This window comes from Clytia hemisphaerica, unplaced genomic scaffold (genome assembly GCF_902728285.1).
Source record: "Clytia hemisphaerica strain Z4C2 unplaced genomic scaffold, Clytia hemisphaerica genome assembly, whole genome shotgun sequence".
In the NCBI taxonomy this organism is placed as follows: Eukaryota; Metazoa; Cnidaria; class Hydrozoa; order Leptothecata; family Clytiidae; genus Clytia; species Clytia hemisphaerica.
In genome coordinates, this window is record NW_027104149.1 from 1 (window position 1) to 15,597 (window position 15,597).

General features: G+C 35.3%; 1 protein-coding gene and 1 long non-coding RNA gene across 2 annotated transcripts; both read right to left on the minus strand.

Moving 5' to 3' along the window:
* Positions 1-998: 998 nt before the first annotated feature.
* Positions 999-4,839, minus strand: LOC136813991 (uncharacterized). The gene is made up of 5 exons (XM_067070498.1): positions 4,435-4,839; positions 3,901-4,048; positions 2,945-3,187; positions 2,452-2,727; positions 999-1,779 (listed from the first exon to the last, which is right to left on the minus strand). The coding sequence occupies exons 1-5, from the start codon at positions 4,813-4,815 to the stop codon at positions 1,742-1,744; spliced, it is 1,086 nt and encodes a 361-aa protein (XP_066926599.1). The 5' UTR covers positions 4,816-4,839; the 3' UTR covers positions 999-1,741.
* Positions 4,840-10,847: 6,008 nt separating this feature from the next.
* On the minus strand, positions 10,848-12,943 carry LOC136813981 (uncharacterized). The gene is made up of 4 exons (XR_010847574.1): positions 12,806-12,943; positions 11,977-12,240; positions 11,414-11,698; positions 10,848-10,968 (listed from the first exon to the last, which is right to left on the minus strand). It is a non-coding gene; the product is annotated as an uncharacterized lncRNA (long non-coding RNA).
* Between the last annotated feature and the right edge of the window lie 2,654 nt (positions 12,944-15,597).

Here is a 15,597-nt window from a genome sequence, read left to right on the forward strand (position 1 = left end):
TTTTCTTCTTCAAAATCATGACCACCCTGGCAGAATTACATTAAACTTGAACAGCAGGTGTATTTTGATAGAAGGGAGAATTTCTTTCTTCGTGGGATTGTGGCGAAAAATAATCAAAACTGATTTTCACAAGTCTGTAGTCTCGTTTTCAATCTTTGCATTAGCTATTATCACGATATCGATATAAAAATAGGGGGAAGTTTCTAGCGCAGATTGAATCAAATGATACAAAAGAGGAATTTCTTAATTGTAAACATATTCATAATTGGGCTGAACCTTTTCAAGGCGAAATAATTTTTGAAAATGAATGAATATTGACCAGAAAATAGCTAAATAAAATTATTTTTCAAACCTTGAAGTGAGGGTGGACAAACTAAAATCAGTCTTTTACACCTGGAAGTTTTAGAATAACTGTTTACCCCCTAGAAAGATAAAAAAACTTTCAATAGGATATCCTTCTTCGGATCACCCCCTGTAAATGTCCATCTACCCCATATTTGGATATAAAGTGGAATGGTCCAATGATGGCTCTTGTTAAAAAACGTGTATTTTGCAAAATCATTTTAAAATTCAAAATTCAAATACAAAAGTGCTTGAAAATTCAAAATTTAGATACTTTGGAAATACTTGCGTTAAATGTAAAATCAAATTGAATATTCATTTACAACACATAAATTAAATTAACGTCAAATCAAAGAACTGGTTAGTCCTCAGCTTCAGTTGAGCTAGAATCTCAGAATGTTTTTTTGCATTTCTGCAAACTTTGGGGCAGCGTAGTGAGCGGAATAATTGGTTTACGGAGCTAAAATTGGGCACACACCTTCCCTTGGATAAAACTTAGGGGAAGTTTATTCTTTTTTTTAACATTCATTTAGCATGGGATAATTTTTCGCATTTAACGTGATTGGTTGATAAAGACAAATTTGTCATCGCTAACGAGACTTTCGTTCAGTAATTTCCCATGCTTAAGTTGCTAAAATTTACCTTTTAGCTCTATTCATTTTGGCGAGGATTGAATTTGGCGAATTTGGTGTTTTTTGATAAAAGCCACAAAATTTAACAAAAATTATTTTAAGAATATAAATTTTATATGAAGTCAGCATCTTTAATAAAAATTAATGAAATGCCAAAAAATTTTAGATTTAAGAGTGCCTAAAATTTCCTCATCTGTCAATTTAAAATATCTGACAACATTAATACAAAATAAATCAAAAATAGACGATGATATTTAAAAAGTTCAAAAATAAAATGACGAACAAGAAACAATCCTAAAATTAATTCTACTGATAAATTATTAAATATTCAAAAAATTCAATTGCGACTGTCACCTTTTTTCTACTTTCTCGTCTTGAGAAAAGCAGAAGTGAATTCGGACCATATTTTATTCCTCCTTCCTTCCCTTGAAACGATTTGCAACATTGTGTATATGATAATCAGGCACTTAAATTTATTATTACTATCCTGTTATTTGCAGCTTTAAACCCCCTTCCCCTTTCCTGTCCAAAATCAGCTTTATAATAAATGTTGAAAATGAAAAGGGGTCGCATATGATAAACTTGTTGCAAATTTCTAAAATACCTTAAACAAAGGTGTGACAGTTCTTTTATTGATGCCCCCCAGCGGTTTGCGTGAATTCGTGATGGGCATTTTTGGCTGGCGTGAATGCGTGAAAATTGGAAAAAATATGCGTGATGAATTAAGGGTGCGCTTGGGGGCCTCATTGATCTTTGTTGATGTTTTATTAAGAACCATATCCAAAATAACCATTTTCGTTGTTGTCTGAAATGGAACATAAAAGAACGTCTATAATATCTATAAGTAATAAATATCTAGGTGCTAGGATTAAATAAGCTCAAACCGAAAAGAAATTTCTTCCAAAACTGTTCGACTTCTGCGCACAAACATTATCCATGCGCGTGTAGTCAGCCGTTTAAGCCCACTTTGAATTCAATCCTTGTCCCCATGCCTTATCTCTCTTTCTGATTGGCGATTAGCGATCAAGGGTGTCTTACATTGAAGGAACCTCGAAAAACTTTTTTTGTCTCACTCCATATTACATTCCGTTTGGTACTCCACTGGGGCTATCATATTTGTTTATTATTTTGCAGCTATGCTGACTCCAAGACCTTCACTATTATCTTCACGTTTTCACTTAATCAAAAAAAATTTGAATTTTTACTAAAAATTTGTTGTTGCTTCCCTGTTTATAATCCGAAATACTTGCGCAGTCATTTATCTCTTTCTCTCTGTTTGTTTCAAACTATACAGCCACTTTTTCCCATAAACCGCCCTGACGCCCTGACTCTGCGCATATATATTTTCCCCCGTTTACTGACCCTCTAACAGGAGTAACGGACGATAGCACCGTCTACTCTGAGCACTGATTCTCACAATGTGACTTTTTCTTCGAGCAATAATAATCGGGACACACAAAGCTATTTAAAGACTTACCAGCACAGTTCAATTTGTTCCAAACCATTTCTTTGTTTTTGGCCATGTTTTTGAAGGTTATTGAACATTTGCTCACTGCTTCCACTTTAAGTAAATCATCGAAAATGGTGCCAACAACTGTCGGATTTTCTGGATCGCTAAAATTGACCTCACTGATGGTACCACGCAAAACCATATCCAGATTATTCAATTTGATTTTGAAACCTCCTTCAACTCCAATTTGACTTTTGAAAATCTTTCCTTTATCATAAACACCAACCAATTCTTTGATTTGAACTGAAATTCGAATATATATTTTATATTGTGATTTTGGGTCTTTATTTGTAATAATATTGTCCATTTTTGCGGACCCTAAAACACCTATTTTCTATGGAAAATGGATAAAAAAAGTCGCAAAATTTTTAAAATAAGAATAATTTAAAAATATTTTTTGGCTTAAAACTCAAAAAGTTAAGAACATCTGAAGGATTGTTATAAAAAAACGTTTACTCACTGTGATCACACTTTGATTGATTGAATTTGAATTTCGTTCCTGCAGTATTTGTGAAAGTACATGTCTTTGGCTCGTACAGGAAATCTTCAGGTCCACTAGAAAATGTACATCCTTGACCGTCTGGGTTATGGCTATAAGTACTTCCCATAAAAGAGATAGCACTTTCTGAAGTGACGGATATTTCAACAGGATTCTCACCACTAGACTCATTAATCAAGCTGGTTAATCTACATGTACCAAGTGCTATAAAGCGATAAAGAAAGATAACACATTGAGGCAAAGCTTGCTCCAATAAACGCCACCCCCACTTGTTAATTTTTCGAAAGTTTTCCAACCCCCCGGATCTTATTAGGACCCTCCCCTTTATTAATTTCTAAGAATATTTTCAGCTTTCAAAGAGAAGGCCCCATATCTTGCTCTAGATAGCCTGATTTAAGCCTATATTTGCCTTATTTTCGGATTTTCATAGAAGTACAATTTCCAACCCCCCCGGCAATTAGGTCTCCCATTTCGAAAATTTTCCAACCCAACCCGTTTATTCCAGCCAAGAGTAAGTCTAAATCGCAAAATTCTACAAAACCACACAAAAAAATGTAGTAAAGAAGAAACATATATCCGTTTCAGGATGTCAGCCAATCACAGGCTGGCGTTTGATGATATCTGGCGTTATCAGTAAGAATTGAATTCTCTAAAATTTGACCTGTGAAGACAGACTGTAAAAATTTATCGCTGCGTTTCAATGACATTACTATTCGAAAAATCGAAGACGGAGAGCAAATTCTGCTAATTCTAAGATGAAAAAAGATAAGGGGCACTGAAATTAGTCACCAGCCCTGCCCTTTTCCTCACTTGCTTTCGACGACCCTAAAAAAGTCGGCCCCTGCCCTACCCTACAACGCTATTTGTGTTGATATGAAACGTGACTATTTATGTCGAATTAAAGAAACATTTCTCACTATCAGCATTAGGATCAACGCAAACACCTTCTGTTTCACCATGTCCCTCTGGGCATTTGCATTCATATTTTTCGCAATTATCAATACATTGTCCAGTACCACACGGGTTTTTACCAGACTCGCCAATATTCATACACACTGGACCAACCTGTTGAATCAGAATTTATAAATTCAGTTGACGCTCTCTATATCGACAAACTACAGTATATAAATTTTTTTTATTAGAGCATAAGGCTTCAAAGGCCAAATTTTATGGCTTTAAACTCTGAAACTGTTCCATTCAACCTACCTATTCGAATCTCGTGTGATCTCGGTCAAAATATATTGAGAATTTTGGTTAATTCCTCGTTTTTAGCAATTTACATCTAAGATCGTAAGTCTTAAGTCTAGCGTTAAAACTTTACCCTTCCAACCTAATTTAGAGCGCTTCCAAATCGTTTGTGGCTGTAAGATTTCGTGGGAATTCCTCTTTTTTCTCAAATAATATGACTTTGATTGTGAGAGTATACAATACAATTCAAAAGTAAAACTTACTAATTTGATATCTGGTCTTGGACTGTAATGAAACCATCCTTGTTTGTTTTGATTTAATCGTTGTACATCATCAAAAATTTGATCAGGGAGTGCTGAAATCAAATCATCCCTCAAAATCTCACATGTTTGAGTATCTGGATTATAATTAATGGATTTGCAAGTTTTACCTTGGTCGCCTTCTTCAAAGTGGACGCATCTGGATGTACATTGTCCGATTGATAATGGATGGTTATTCGGCATTCCGATTTTGCGATCCAACTTTCCATTTACAACCCAATCGAAGCTAACACCAAAAGTTTGACATTCATCTTCACGAATAACTTGGCTGTAACAATAAGCTATTGACGCCCAAAGTGTGGCCACCCTTAGCCAATCCATCATGGCTGACGATGAAAAACTAAACTGACAAAAATAATCTCGATGACAAATATCAAGGGAAAAAAATTTCTTTTTTTTCATCAACCGTAAATTATTCATGGCGAAAAATATTTAAGAATGAATCAATCGATCAATAAGCATTTTCTCCTCCCATCATGTTTACCTAATTTTGACAAATTCTATTTTCAACTTTGTTGCTAAGGTGATGTGGGTTTATACCAAATTCAGTGTTGAGTGTTGTTAACGTTCATATTTTGAAATATTAAATTTCTATTGAATATTCTAAACCTCACCACATGAAATTTGTTTTCAATTCAAGATTAGATTTTTACTTTTTAGCGCTTAAGTTAGTCATTTGAAAAGACTGGAATTAATTAAGATTAAAATTTCCTAAATCATCACCATCTTATCATTTCCCTGCTGTGAGTATCCACAATGCATTGGTTTAAAACATCAAGGAAACAAAAGTATCACGTTGTAATTCGTGCTGCAATACACCCTTTTCGACAGTAATTGCGCGGTCAGGCGCATGCCACTTTACTTTATTTACCACCCTAAACTCGATCCAATCCTTTTATTACATTTTCTTCTATTGTCTTTAGGCGCAAAAATAAAGACTGGTTTTAGGGTGGTAAAACGGACAACAAATACCCGCGTGGCAATTGGTCCAATCCTTTTATTACATTTTCTTCTATTGTCTTTAGGCGCAAAAATAAAGACTGGTTTTAGGGTGGTAAAACGGACAACAAATACCCGCGTGGCAATTGGTCCAATCCTTTTATTACATTTTCTTTTATTGTCTTTAGGCGCAAAAATAAAGACTGGTTTTAGGGTGGTAAAACGGACAACAAATACCCGCGTGGCAATTGGTCGAAAAGGTGTATTATGATGACGAATTGAATCTAAAAGTTTCTTTGTTTTATTTCGCGTTTTATATTTTTCAAATCCTATATACAATTTCTTCTGTACCCAGTGTTTGTATGAAAACCATGCGGACCGCAGGAATTAATGGTTTCTGATCCTACATTGGCAGTGACTTGACTTAAGGGCTCTGACCATAGTGAATTTTTCATAATTTCCGTGTTTCAAATGTGTATCTGACTGATGTAACCAACAAAACAATGGCATGTTACACATTTTCTGTTATACAAACTATTCCTAAATCTGAAAATTCAAAAATTGCATTGAAAAAATTTAATGAAGAAGAAACCGAAGACTTTTGCAAGGAAGAGTATTTCAACTTTGAAGAGCTTAGTTTCGGCGAAGAAAAAACATTTTGAAAAAAATTTCGCAGTAGATGGTGTATCTTTTACCGAACGATAAAAATTTTTGCGGAAAATTTTTGTAAGTGCTTCTTTGTCTCGAAATCTTCAAAATACTGGTTTTTCATCAATTTTTCATCTGGATTTTGCTTAAAAAAACAGTCATAACTTTTGACACATCTTTTTAGAAAAATTTTCCGCAAAATTTCCAATAGTTCAATTCTTTACGGACAGTTTGAAAAAAGTTCGAAACAAAAAGGTTAATTACCCATTAAAACTTAGCACTTTTTATAAAAGAAGGTGATGCAACATATTATTAACGTCTTTTTAAAGTTCATAACGTCATTTTTGCAATTAAGTTCTTAATTACTCTTAAGGGGTTTGATTAAAAAGCAATTTATAAAGGCAATTCTTTGTTAAAAGTGTTAAAGAATCTAAAACATAACTTTTATGTTTCAAATACTTAAATCAATTTTTCGACTATGGTCAGAGCCCTTAAGCCTTCGGTTATACCCTCATTGTTAGTATGGTTACTTTGTTCAACCAAAATCCGCACTGAACTGACTTTTGATTATCTTCACAGAGGCAATTTGTCATATCCCGGTCAACTAAAATCTTCGATCGGAGTTCTTTTTGAAAGTGGTACCCTAATGATAGCACTCCTCAATAGCGGTGTAATGCTAAGAATCTGCTTTCTTCCATCACTTGTCATCTATCACCGTTTGACGTATAGGCCATTTCACGGTCGAAATGGATCATGGGTAATCAGGACTGATTGCGCCTCCATTACGGCTTCCCGTTGGCTAGACGCAAAAATCTTCAATTTTTTTCAAAACTTTGGACCAATAGTAAGTCGTTATTAGCACGCAGTGGTCCTGATTACCCATTACGCTTTGCGACTGTGAAATGGCCTATAGCAAAGATTTAACACTGCAATGGCTTATTTTTTTCTTCTACTCCTCTCCCCTTAGCCGCCGCCCAACCCGCCTCTTTATATCAGGCGGTGCCGAAGGCACCTCAAAGAATGAGGAGACTCTAGCTTCTAACTCCCTTCTAGATCCGGAGATATAAGCCTTTAAATTTTGAACTAGCGATTTTCTTAAAAAGACAGTGGCACTTAAAGGGTTAAAAAATACTCCGATCAAAAATGGCAGACTTAGCTTAGTCTGTTCTGGCCAACTTTAAAACCTTTAGTCTGAATCGACATGTACAAAACTTTAGGTAGTGGGTGCCACCAGCCTTTAAAACCTTGAAAGGCGGCTATTAGTTTTCAATCTTAGAAGTAAAAATTTCACCGATCATAAGAAGATTCACCGTTAATATATCTTTCAAATACTAAAATAATACAATAATGGAATAATATTAATTTGGTATTTTTGCTTCGTTAAATGATCATATGTAACCTAATACCCGGGAAGGGGGGTGCTTAGGCAAAATGGATGCCGGGTATTTGCGAACCATGAAGGGTCCCTTTTTCACACCCTCGAAAGTCCCTCAAAGGGATACTAAAACCGTTAAAAGTAAACTGAGTCCCTTCCAAAATTACGAGAATCAAAAATCGACTCATAAATGGTCATAAATTCTTGAAATTTGGACTAAAATTTGAAAATTTTGGCTGAAACTTTGGTGAAGTAGTCTCTCTAAAGTTAGCAATTTTAGCAACAAAATTTTTGAAATTCAGTGTAACTGCCGCGGAGCAGCAGTTTATATTTATTGTAATGTAATTGTGTTCATTTGTAGTTAATTAGGTTTATACTTTATTGTTTGCTAATAGCTTTGTAAATTATAATTATCTTAGGAATATTAATGTCTCTTGTGTATTGTAAATGTCTTGTAAGTCCCTTGAGACACTTCATTGTATGTTTCTTGTTAAATGTTCAGTGAATTTCCGTGTTTGTCAGAAGTGTGTTAATATTGCTGTCAGTGTATGTTAGTGTACGTGGAAAGTGTTTTTAGTAAGTATATTTTATATCTTATTTCTCGATATTTCTCGACTTTCTTGTACTTTAACTTTAAGACTTTTGTATATAGTTTGTTTAAACTTGTGTTCTATATTTGCTTTATAGCCGTTATTCGCAGAATAAACGCGTATGAAAACCCAACCACTTGACTCCCTTACTGTTGCCTAATCTGAGGACTGGACGACAGTAACAGTAAAAACACTATCGATACACGACATGGTTATGTATGACAGAGCTTTTATTTGCTGAATACGACAAACCCATAATGCTTAACTTGAAAAAGTGATCATAGATATTTAAAATGGCAGCTTTCAGTTTGAGAAACTTCAACAAAGAACGAATTGGTATTCTTGAATCTATATTTGAGTCAACGGATTTTCTCAAGAATATCTACAGTGACAACGCTAAAAGCAATGATCTCAAGGTCCAGATCTATCAGTGGGAGCGCGAAAGATTGGTACGCATCCTGAAGAGGTATAGAGATTTGCTGGTTAAATATCGTCCTTCACTCAAAATGTTATCAGACAGAGGTTCTGAAGAAGTTAGTGTTTGTGAGGGCGTTATTCGTGGTGCTCTTGATGTCATTGACGCTGCACCTAGTCACTTGCGTAAGTTAAAGAATATCAATGCCACGTCAAATCGTATTTGTGTTGAGGTTGTTAATGAAGTCAAACCCGTAGTTGTAAACGCTGTCAATGAAATTACAGAAGTTGTCTTAACTGCAGTTAAACGGACTTCATTAGCAGTTCCTAAACGTGTTGTCACCTTGAGTAAAGAGAGTCAGAACATCTCACAACCTGTTGTTGTAAAGAAGCCAAGCATTCAAGTTGCTGTTTTGTCAAAAGTGGAAGTCAATCGAACTGAACCGAACTATTTACCGTGTATCGAAGTCAATGCTTGTTTTGTTCCTGTAAAGGATACATATCGCAAACCAGTTGTCCCCGTAAATATCAAAAATATTGAAAAGTCTACTGTGAAGAAGATTGGTTTCGATGTAAAATTTTTGTTTCATAAATTTTATTGTAAAATTTTTATGAGGTTCTTTTGGTTTTATTTTTCATTTTCAGATTTTTGTGATTTTAGTTTGAATGTTGTTTTTGTTTCTAGATTTTGTTTGTTTTATGTTTATTTTGGTTATATGTGGTCAAGAATTAAAATTCTTGACGGTGGGGTGTGTAACTGCCGCGGAGCAGCAGTTTATATTTATTGTAATGTAATTGTGTTCATTTGTAGTTAATTAGGTTTATACTTTATTGTTTGCTAATAGCTTTGTAAATTATAATTATCTTAGGAATATTAATGTCTCTTGTGTATTGTAAATGTCTTGTAAGTCCCTTGAGACACTTCATTGTATGTTTCTTGTTAAATGTTCAGTGAATTTCCGTGTTTGTCAGAAGTGTGTTAATATTGCTGTCAGTGTATGTTAGTGTACGTGGAAAGTGTTTTTAGTAAGTATATTTTATATCTTATTTCTCGATATTTCTCGACTTTCTTGTACTTTAACTTTAAGACTTTTGTATATAGTTTGTTTAAACTTGTGTTCTATATTTGCTTTATAGCCGTTATTCGCAGAATAAACGCGTATGAAAACCCAACCACTTGACTCCCTTACTGTTGCCTAATCTGAGGACTGGACGACAGTAACATTCAGTCTATCTAAAAGTCGATTTTCAAACTTTGGCTCGGACATACCTGTCATCTCACAAACCTAGTATTCGCCTCCCCCGGGTCTAATACATCGTTCACGACGTGCAATGTTAGTTATGTATAATCATAACGACACACAAAAACAAAAACAAAGAACGAACTAAAAATTAAAAACTAAAGATTCAGTAACAAATAAGATTTGAGAAATTTTAGACAGTTACGGTACGTGTTATAGTTTTAAGGAGAATTAAAATAAAACAAAGATTTATTATAAAAAATATTGATACCCTATTAGCTATTGGGAATAAATAGTTACAGGTAAATTTTCAAGTAATTTGTAAAGTTTTTTTGGTGAAATTTCACGAAAATGTTTAAAATCTCACAATAGTTATCAACCACGATTTAGGAGCCTGGGCACGACTTCAACTCGGTCCTGCCATTTAACAGTTCATCTTGGGAGTTTTTATATTGTTAGCATGGTTAAGAACTTGCCAGCATAAATTGTATTTTCCCAAGCTTAATTGAGAATCAAGTAACTTCAGAAACACGATACTGCTTTGTTGTGTGGCAAGCACTGGTTCAATTATTTCTCTATCCCAGAATAGGAAATTTTCCCAAGAAGCCACTGGCGGGATTAATTCTATCTTACTGTCAACCCTGCTAAAATCTATGTGCTCAAAACAGTATACAGCAATGATGATCCCCATGGAGCGCACAGCTTTTATTGCACTGCTTATTGACTTGACGTGGACCAGGTGCTTATTGAGTCGGCGTGGAGCAGATGCTTATTGACTTGGCGTGGAGCAGGTGCTTATTAACTTGGCCAGGAGCAGGTGCTTATTGACTTGGCGTGGAGTAGGTGCTTATAGACTTGGCGTGGAGCAGGTGCTTATAGACTTGGCGTGGAGCAGGTGCTTATAGACTTGGCGTGGAGCAGGTGCTTATTGACTTGGCGTGGACCAGGTGCTTATAGACTTGGCGTGGAGCAGGTGCTTATAGACTTGGCGTGGCAGTGCTTATAGACTTGGCGTGGAGCAGGTGCTTATAGACTTGGCGTGGAGCAGTTGCTTATTGACTTGACGTGGAGCAGGTGCTTATTGACTTGGCGTGGAGTAGGTGCTTATAACTTGGCGTGGAGCAGGTGCTTATAGACCTTATAACTTGGCGTGGAGCAGGTGCTTATAGACTTGGCGTGGAGCAGGTGCTTATAGACTTGCCATGGAGCAGGTGCTTATAAATTTGGCGTGGAGCAGGTGCTTATAGACTTGGCGTAGGAGTAGGCGTAACTAAAACAAAAAATTATTAAAAACTTGTTACAAAAAGATTTATTTTTATCTCCATTTCCTTTATAAGGAGTATGGATAAAAAACGCTCTGTCATAAAACTAAATCTAAAACCCATGAAAAACCGTCACTTAGTCAAATCATCAAATCATGGTTATGCAAACTACGTAGCGCGCATGTGTCCACGCTTTTTAACATTTTCAATTGGGACAAGCTGAAGTTTTTACAAGCTCTTTCTTGATTGGTTGGTCGTTAACCAGTAATACAACAATTTTATTGCTTTTTCTAAAGAATGCGTCATTTTTATTACTTCAAATGACCAATTACTGAAGTATCTTATAAAAACTCCAGAAAATCCCTTTCAATTAGGTGTTCAACGTTAAAATGTTGAATGGTTAAAAAAATCAAGCGTTGCGTTTTCAGGAGAGACTAGGTTCCAATGTCTTACCTGATGGTATTTGACAACCAATTTTTCTCCAGGTCATTGTTTCACCATCGTCGAACCTTTTTAGAATGATGGTACAATCGATTAATCCGGTCAGTTCAAATTGATTATAGAAATTCACGGCAATTTGAAAGTCGCCTGTCGCGTCAGTTGGGGTGATTCCAGTAATGGTCCCGTCAAGAAGATGATCAAGTTTGTTCGATTTGATTCGGAAGCCACCATGAATACCGTAACGGCTGACAAATATCTTTCCGTGGTCATACAACCCAACCAGTTTTTGTGCTTCTTCTAATAAAAAAGAATTTAAGGAACATGTTTGATTGAGCTTTTATAGCTAAGCTGTCTTCGTATCTTTTTTAAAGTTCACGACCAGGAGTTAATTTCTCTTGGTATAATGGGACTAAGTATTTGGGTTTTGTGAATTTTAATTTCAACCAAATAGACACTGTCTAGGTTGAAATAGACTTAGAAAAAAATGAAGAATGCAAATGAAAAAAGAAGACTTTTCTGCCAAATTGACAAATATTGATATGCAGAAGGGCCTGTTAAATCGGTTAAATACATACTGTAGTCACATGTGTCAAGTGAATAAGTAAGCGAATTGTGTGAATCGTAGAATTGACATGTCTTATAAAGAAAGGAAATTGTAGATGCTCTAGTAGTAGATTCAACAAAAACGCATCCCTCTTCGGTTGGGTCCAATTCAAATGTTTATGTTGTCCCATCAACAGCTTCAATCTCCGTTGCAGTTTTGACATTCAACTTTTGATTGTTATCGGAAACAGTCATTTCTCGTCCAATGAAATTGTTCAATTTGCAGAAGCTTTTTGCTGTAATGCAATAATCATATGTTTACTTCAATGTACTTTGAAAAGGGACTATGTATAATTGGTTGCATATTTTTGAGTCTTTTTAGGTCACTCCCTCGATGGCTAGCCTCGTTAACTGTTTAATTCATTTTATCTCAAACTTTGACTTTATTTTGAAGCGAAACAAATGCTCGAGTGAGTTACGGCATGTCCAAAGTTTCTGCGGGAGATCCCGCGTTTCATTGTTTACAGAAACGTGGGTTGTGACGTCAGTCAAAAAGCAGCGTTCTGATTGGTTTATTTTCCCAGCAAAAATAATTATAAATGGCGGTTAATTTAGACATCCTTGTATTTATCCAGTGTGTTCATCAAGTTCAAAAAATCTGTCAGAAGCCGTTGTTTCGAAAATGTCATAGAATTTATCTCTGCCTCTATATATTACAAAGATGAAAATATCTACCTCTTATTTGATCCTTGAGAAATCTCGAACCCTTAAAAATCCCATGAAAATATCTACCTCTTATTTGATCCTTGAGAAATCTCGAACCCTTAAAAATCCCATGAAAATCATTCAAATGTAACTTACGATCTTTGAGTTTGCAGCCGTCTCCCTCTTTCAATTGTTCAACATTGCATTCACATTTGAAGCTGTCACAAGTATCCGTACATTTGCCAACACCACATGGATTTCCTTCAGTTGCGCATTTCGGCCCAACCTTTTCAAAAGTAGAGGAAAATTAGAGTCATAAGATTCTTTGGATCATTGTACGACCAAGCATCGTATGCTACTTCCTAATTACTTTTGAAGTACATCTTTTCAGAAACTGGCACATCAGTCGGGTTAGAGCGATATCCCTCGGAAAAGTGAGCTTAGAACTTTAGTAAGGAAAAAATTGTCGAAGGTTTGGAAACGGCATTTTATCAGAACCCTCTCACCTAACCTTTCCAACTGCAACTCCAATTCTAGCAAACGCCTGCCACCTTTTTATCCCCATCTTCTGACATTAACTTGTTAGATTACTATAGTGTTACCTTTTTATTTATCGAATGTAGTGGATTCCCTCTAAAATACACCCGCGGGGGGGGGGTCATTCAAGGTAAATGACTTACTAAACATGCGGCTCTTATGAGTCGGTTTTTTCAAGGTTCAGCTAGTGCACCGTAAGGGTATATTTTGACCAGTGCTGCACCGTAAGGGTATGTTTTACTTGTGCCTGCACTGTAAGTGTAGCAAATTACATGTGCATGTGTATCTCCCATCTGTATGTCTCAAAAATTACCTTTTTGAAAGGGAGGTGTTCCAATTAAAAGGTTTGATAAGGTCTGATGAAGAGAATGATGCAGAAGGATGTCAAAATTTTTAGAACGAGTGCCCCCCCCCCCGGGAAGACACCCTTACGGTTTGTCGGTTTTCATGAATTCCTTCCTTGAAAATAGTAGTTTCTTAATTACCGATTAGGGTATTTGTTAGGGTTTTTAAATGAAACACTCGCTGAACACTACAAAATTCAACAGTTTAACCCTTTAAGTGCCACGGTCATTTTTTTCTAAGTTTTTTAAAGAAAATCGCTAGTTCAAACTTTAAAGGCTTATATCTCCAGATCTAGAAGGAGTTAGAAGTTCGTTTATAGTCCGTTGGATAGCTTAGAGTCCGCTTAGAGTCCCCTCTTTCTTTTAGGCGCCGTCGGTACCGCCCGATTTAGGAAGGCTGCGCGGAACTGACTGAATGATAGAAAGGTACCGGGTGGTAAAACTTCAAACTACTTCGCTTTGAAAAAATTAAAAAAAAAAGTCTCTCTAAAGGTCCAAAAAACGTAAATTCTTTTTCTCTCATTTCGAGAAAAGTCTTTCTGAGGGTGCCAAAAACGCCAATTTTTCCTCTCTAATGTGTCTAATCTCCTGACATGATATGGTTCTCTTGGACTATTTGTAATTTTTTTTGTAGCAGCATCCAAAATTTTTTAAGCCTTCAGATGCTCTTAACTTTAAGTTTTAAGTCAAAAAATGTTCTTAATATGTTTTTCTTTTTACAATTTTTGTGTATTTTCGTCCATCTAAGAAATCGATTGTTTAAGAGTCTACGAAGTCTTAAAACATTTTAAACTTGTGCTTAATATGTAGCCAATGTTCTTATATAGTTTGTTCTTATAAGGTGTATACTCTTACCATTCACTGCATGAAAAACTGGGATTTCGGTTTTCTTAAATCTGTAGAAATCCGTTTGAGAAAGGTCTGAAAACGTCTGAATGTGAAATTTCTGTCGCGTTTACTTTTGTAGTAAATATGGTATTTATTTTGAGGAAATGTCTGAATGTGAAATTTCGGCATGTGAAAATATGAATGAACATGTGTTTATTTAATATTTACTACAAAAGAAATATCATATTTCCAAGAAATGATATTTCTACTGGGAAATGCCAAAATAAATCAAATTTACATACAGTGCAGAATTGGGAAATCCCAGTTTTTCATGCAGTGATTGTTGTGTTTGGATTAGGGCTGTAATGAAACCATCCTGAAACATCCTCAAACAACGGTGCTTCATCTTTGAATAAAATAGCAGGTACTGCCATGGTCAATTCTTTCTTAAAAACTTCACATTGTTTCAATGCGGGATTATAATTAATGGATCGACATTCTTTTACACCACGCTCATTCTCAAAATGAACACAGCTTGATATACACCGACCAAGACTCATTGGTGTTTTCGGAAATGTCATCTTACCGAACGTAAATCGGCCCTTGACAACCCAATCGAAACTTGTAACAAATAATTGACACTTGTCTTCACGGATGATTTGGTTGTAAACTTGCGGAATGGATGCAAGTATGGCGGCTATCCATAGGTACTCCATCTTGTCTAGTGTGTGGGTGCAAAAAAGAAAAAGCCTGAAATGCTCAAAATTTGGACATATTAGAATATTTCTACTACAGATTGTTAAAAATAAATTTGTAGAGTTGACTATTGAAAATCAATCAGTACTATTTGAATAATTAAACATGTTTTGGAAGTTTCTTTGGTAATATATGAACACATAGAATCACCGGCCATTGTACATTCAGTCTATGTTTTTGCGTCGGCGGTATCTATCAGAAGCAAAAACTAATCATTCAGCCTCACTTGGTTTTTAGCTCACGATATTTTCGTAGTAGTTTCAGAAAAATACAGTAACGAGATTCACAGTCTTTTAGGCAACTTTGACCGAATTCTGAATTGCTCAATTTGTAAAAGATTATGCCCGAATAACATTTCATTTTTAAAATCATTGAAAATTTGTTTTTGATCGAAATGATCTTAGAAAATCAAATATTATGATTTTATAGCTTTTAAAGCACTTAAAATTAATGGAAGAACTTAAAATAAAGTAAGAGAAGATC

Coding starts and splice junctions, on each gene's coding strand:
- LOC136813991 (XM_067070498.1), bottom strand. CDS start 4,815: ATGATGGATTGGCTAAGGGTGGCCACACTTTGGGCGTCAATAGCTTAT. Junction 4,049..4,434: donor CAAGACCAGATATCAAATTA/GTAAGTTTTACT, acceptor CTGATTCAACAG/GTTGGTCCAGTGTGTATGAA. Junction 3,188..3,900: donor CGTTGATCCTAATGCTGATA/GTGAGAAATGTT, acceptor ATCGCTTTATAG/CACTTGGTACATGTAGATTA.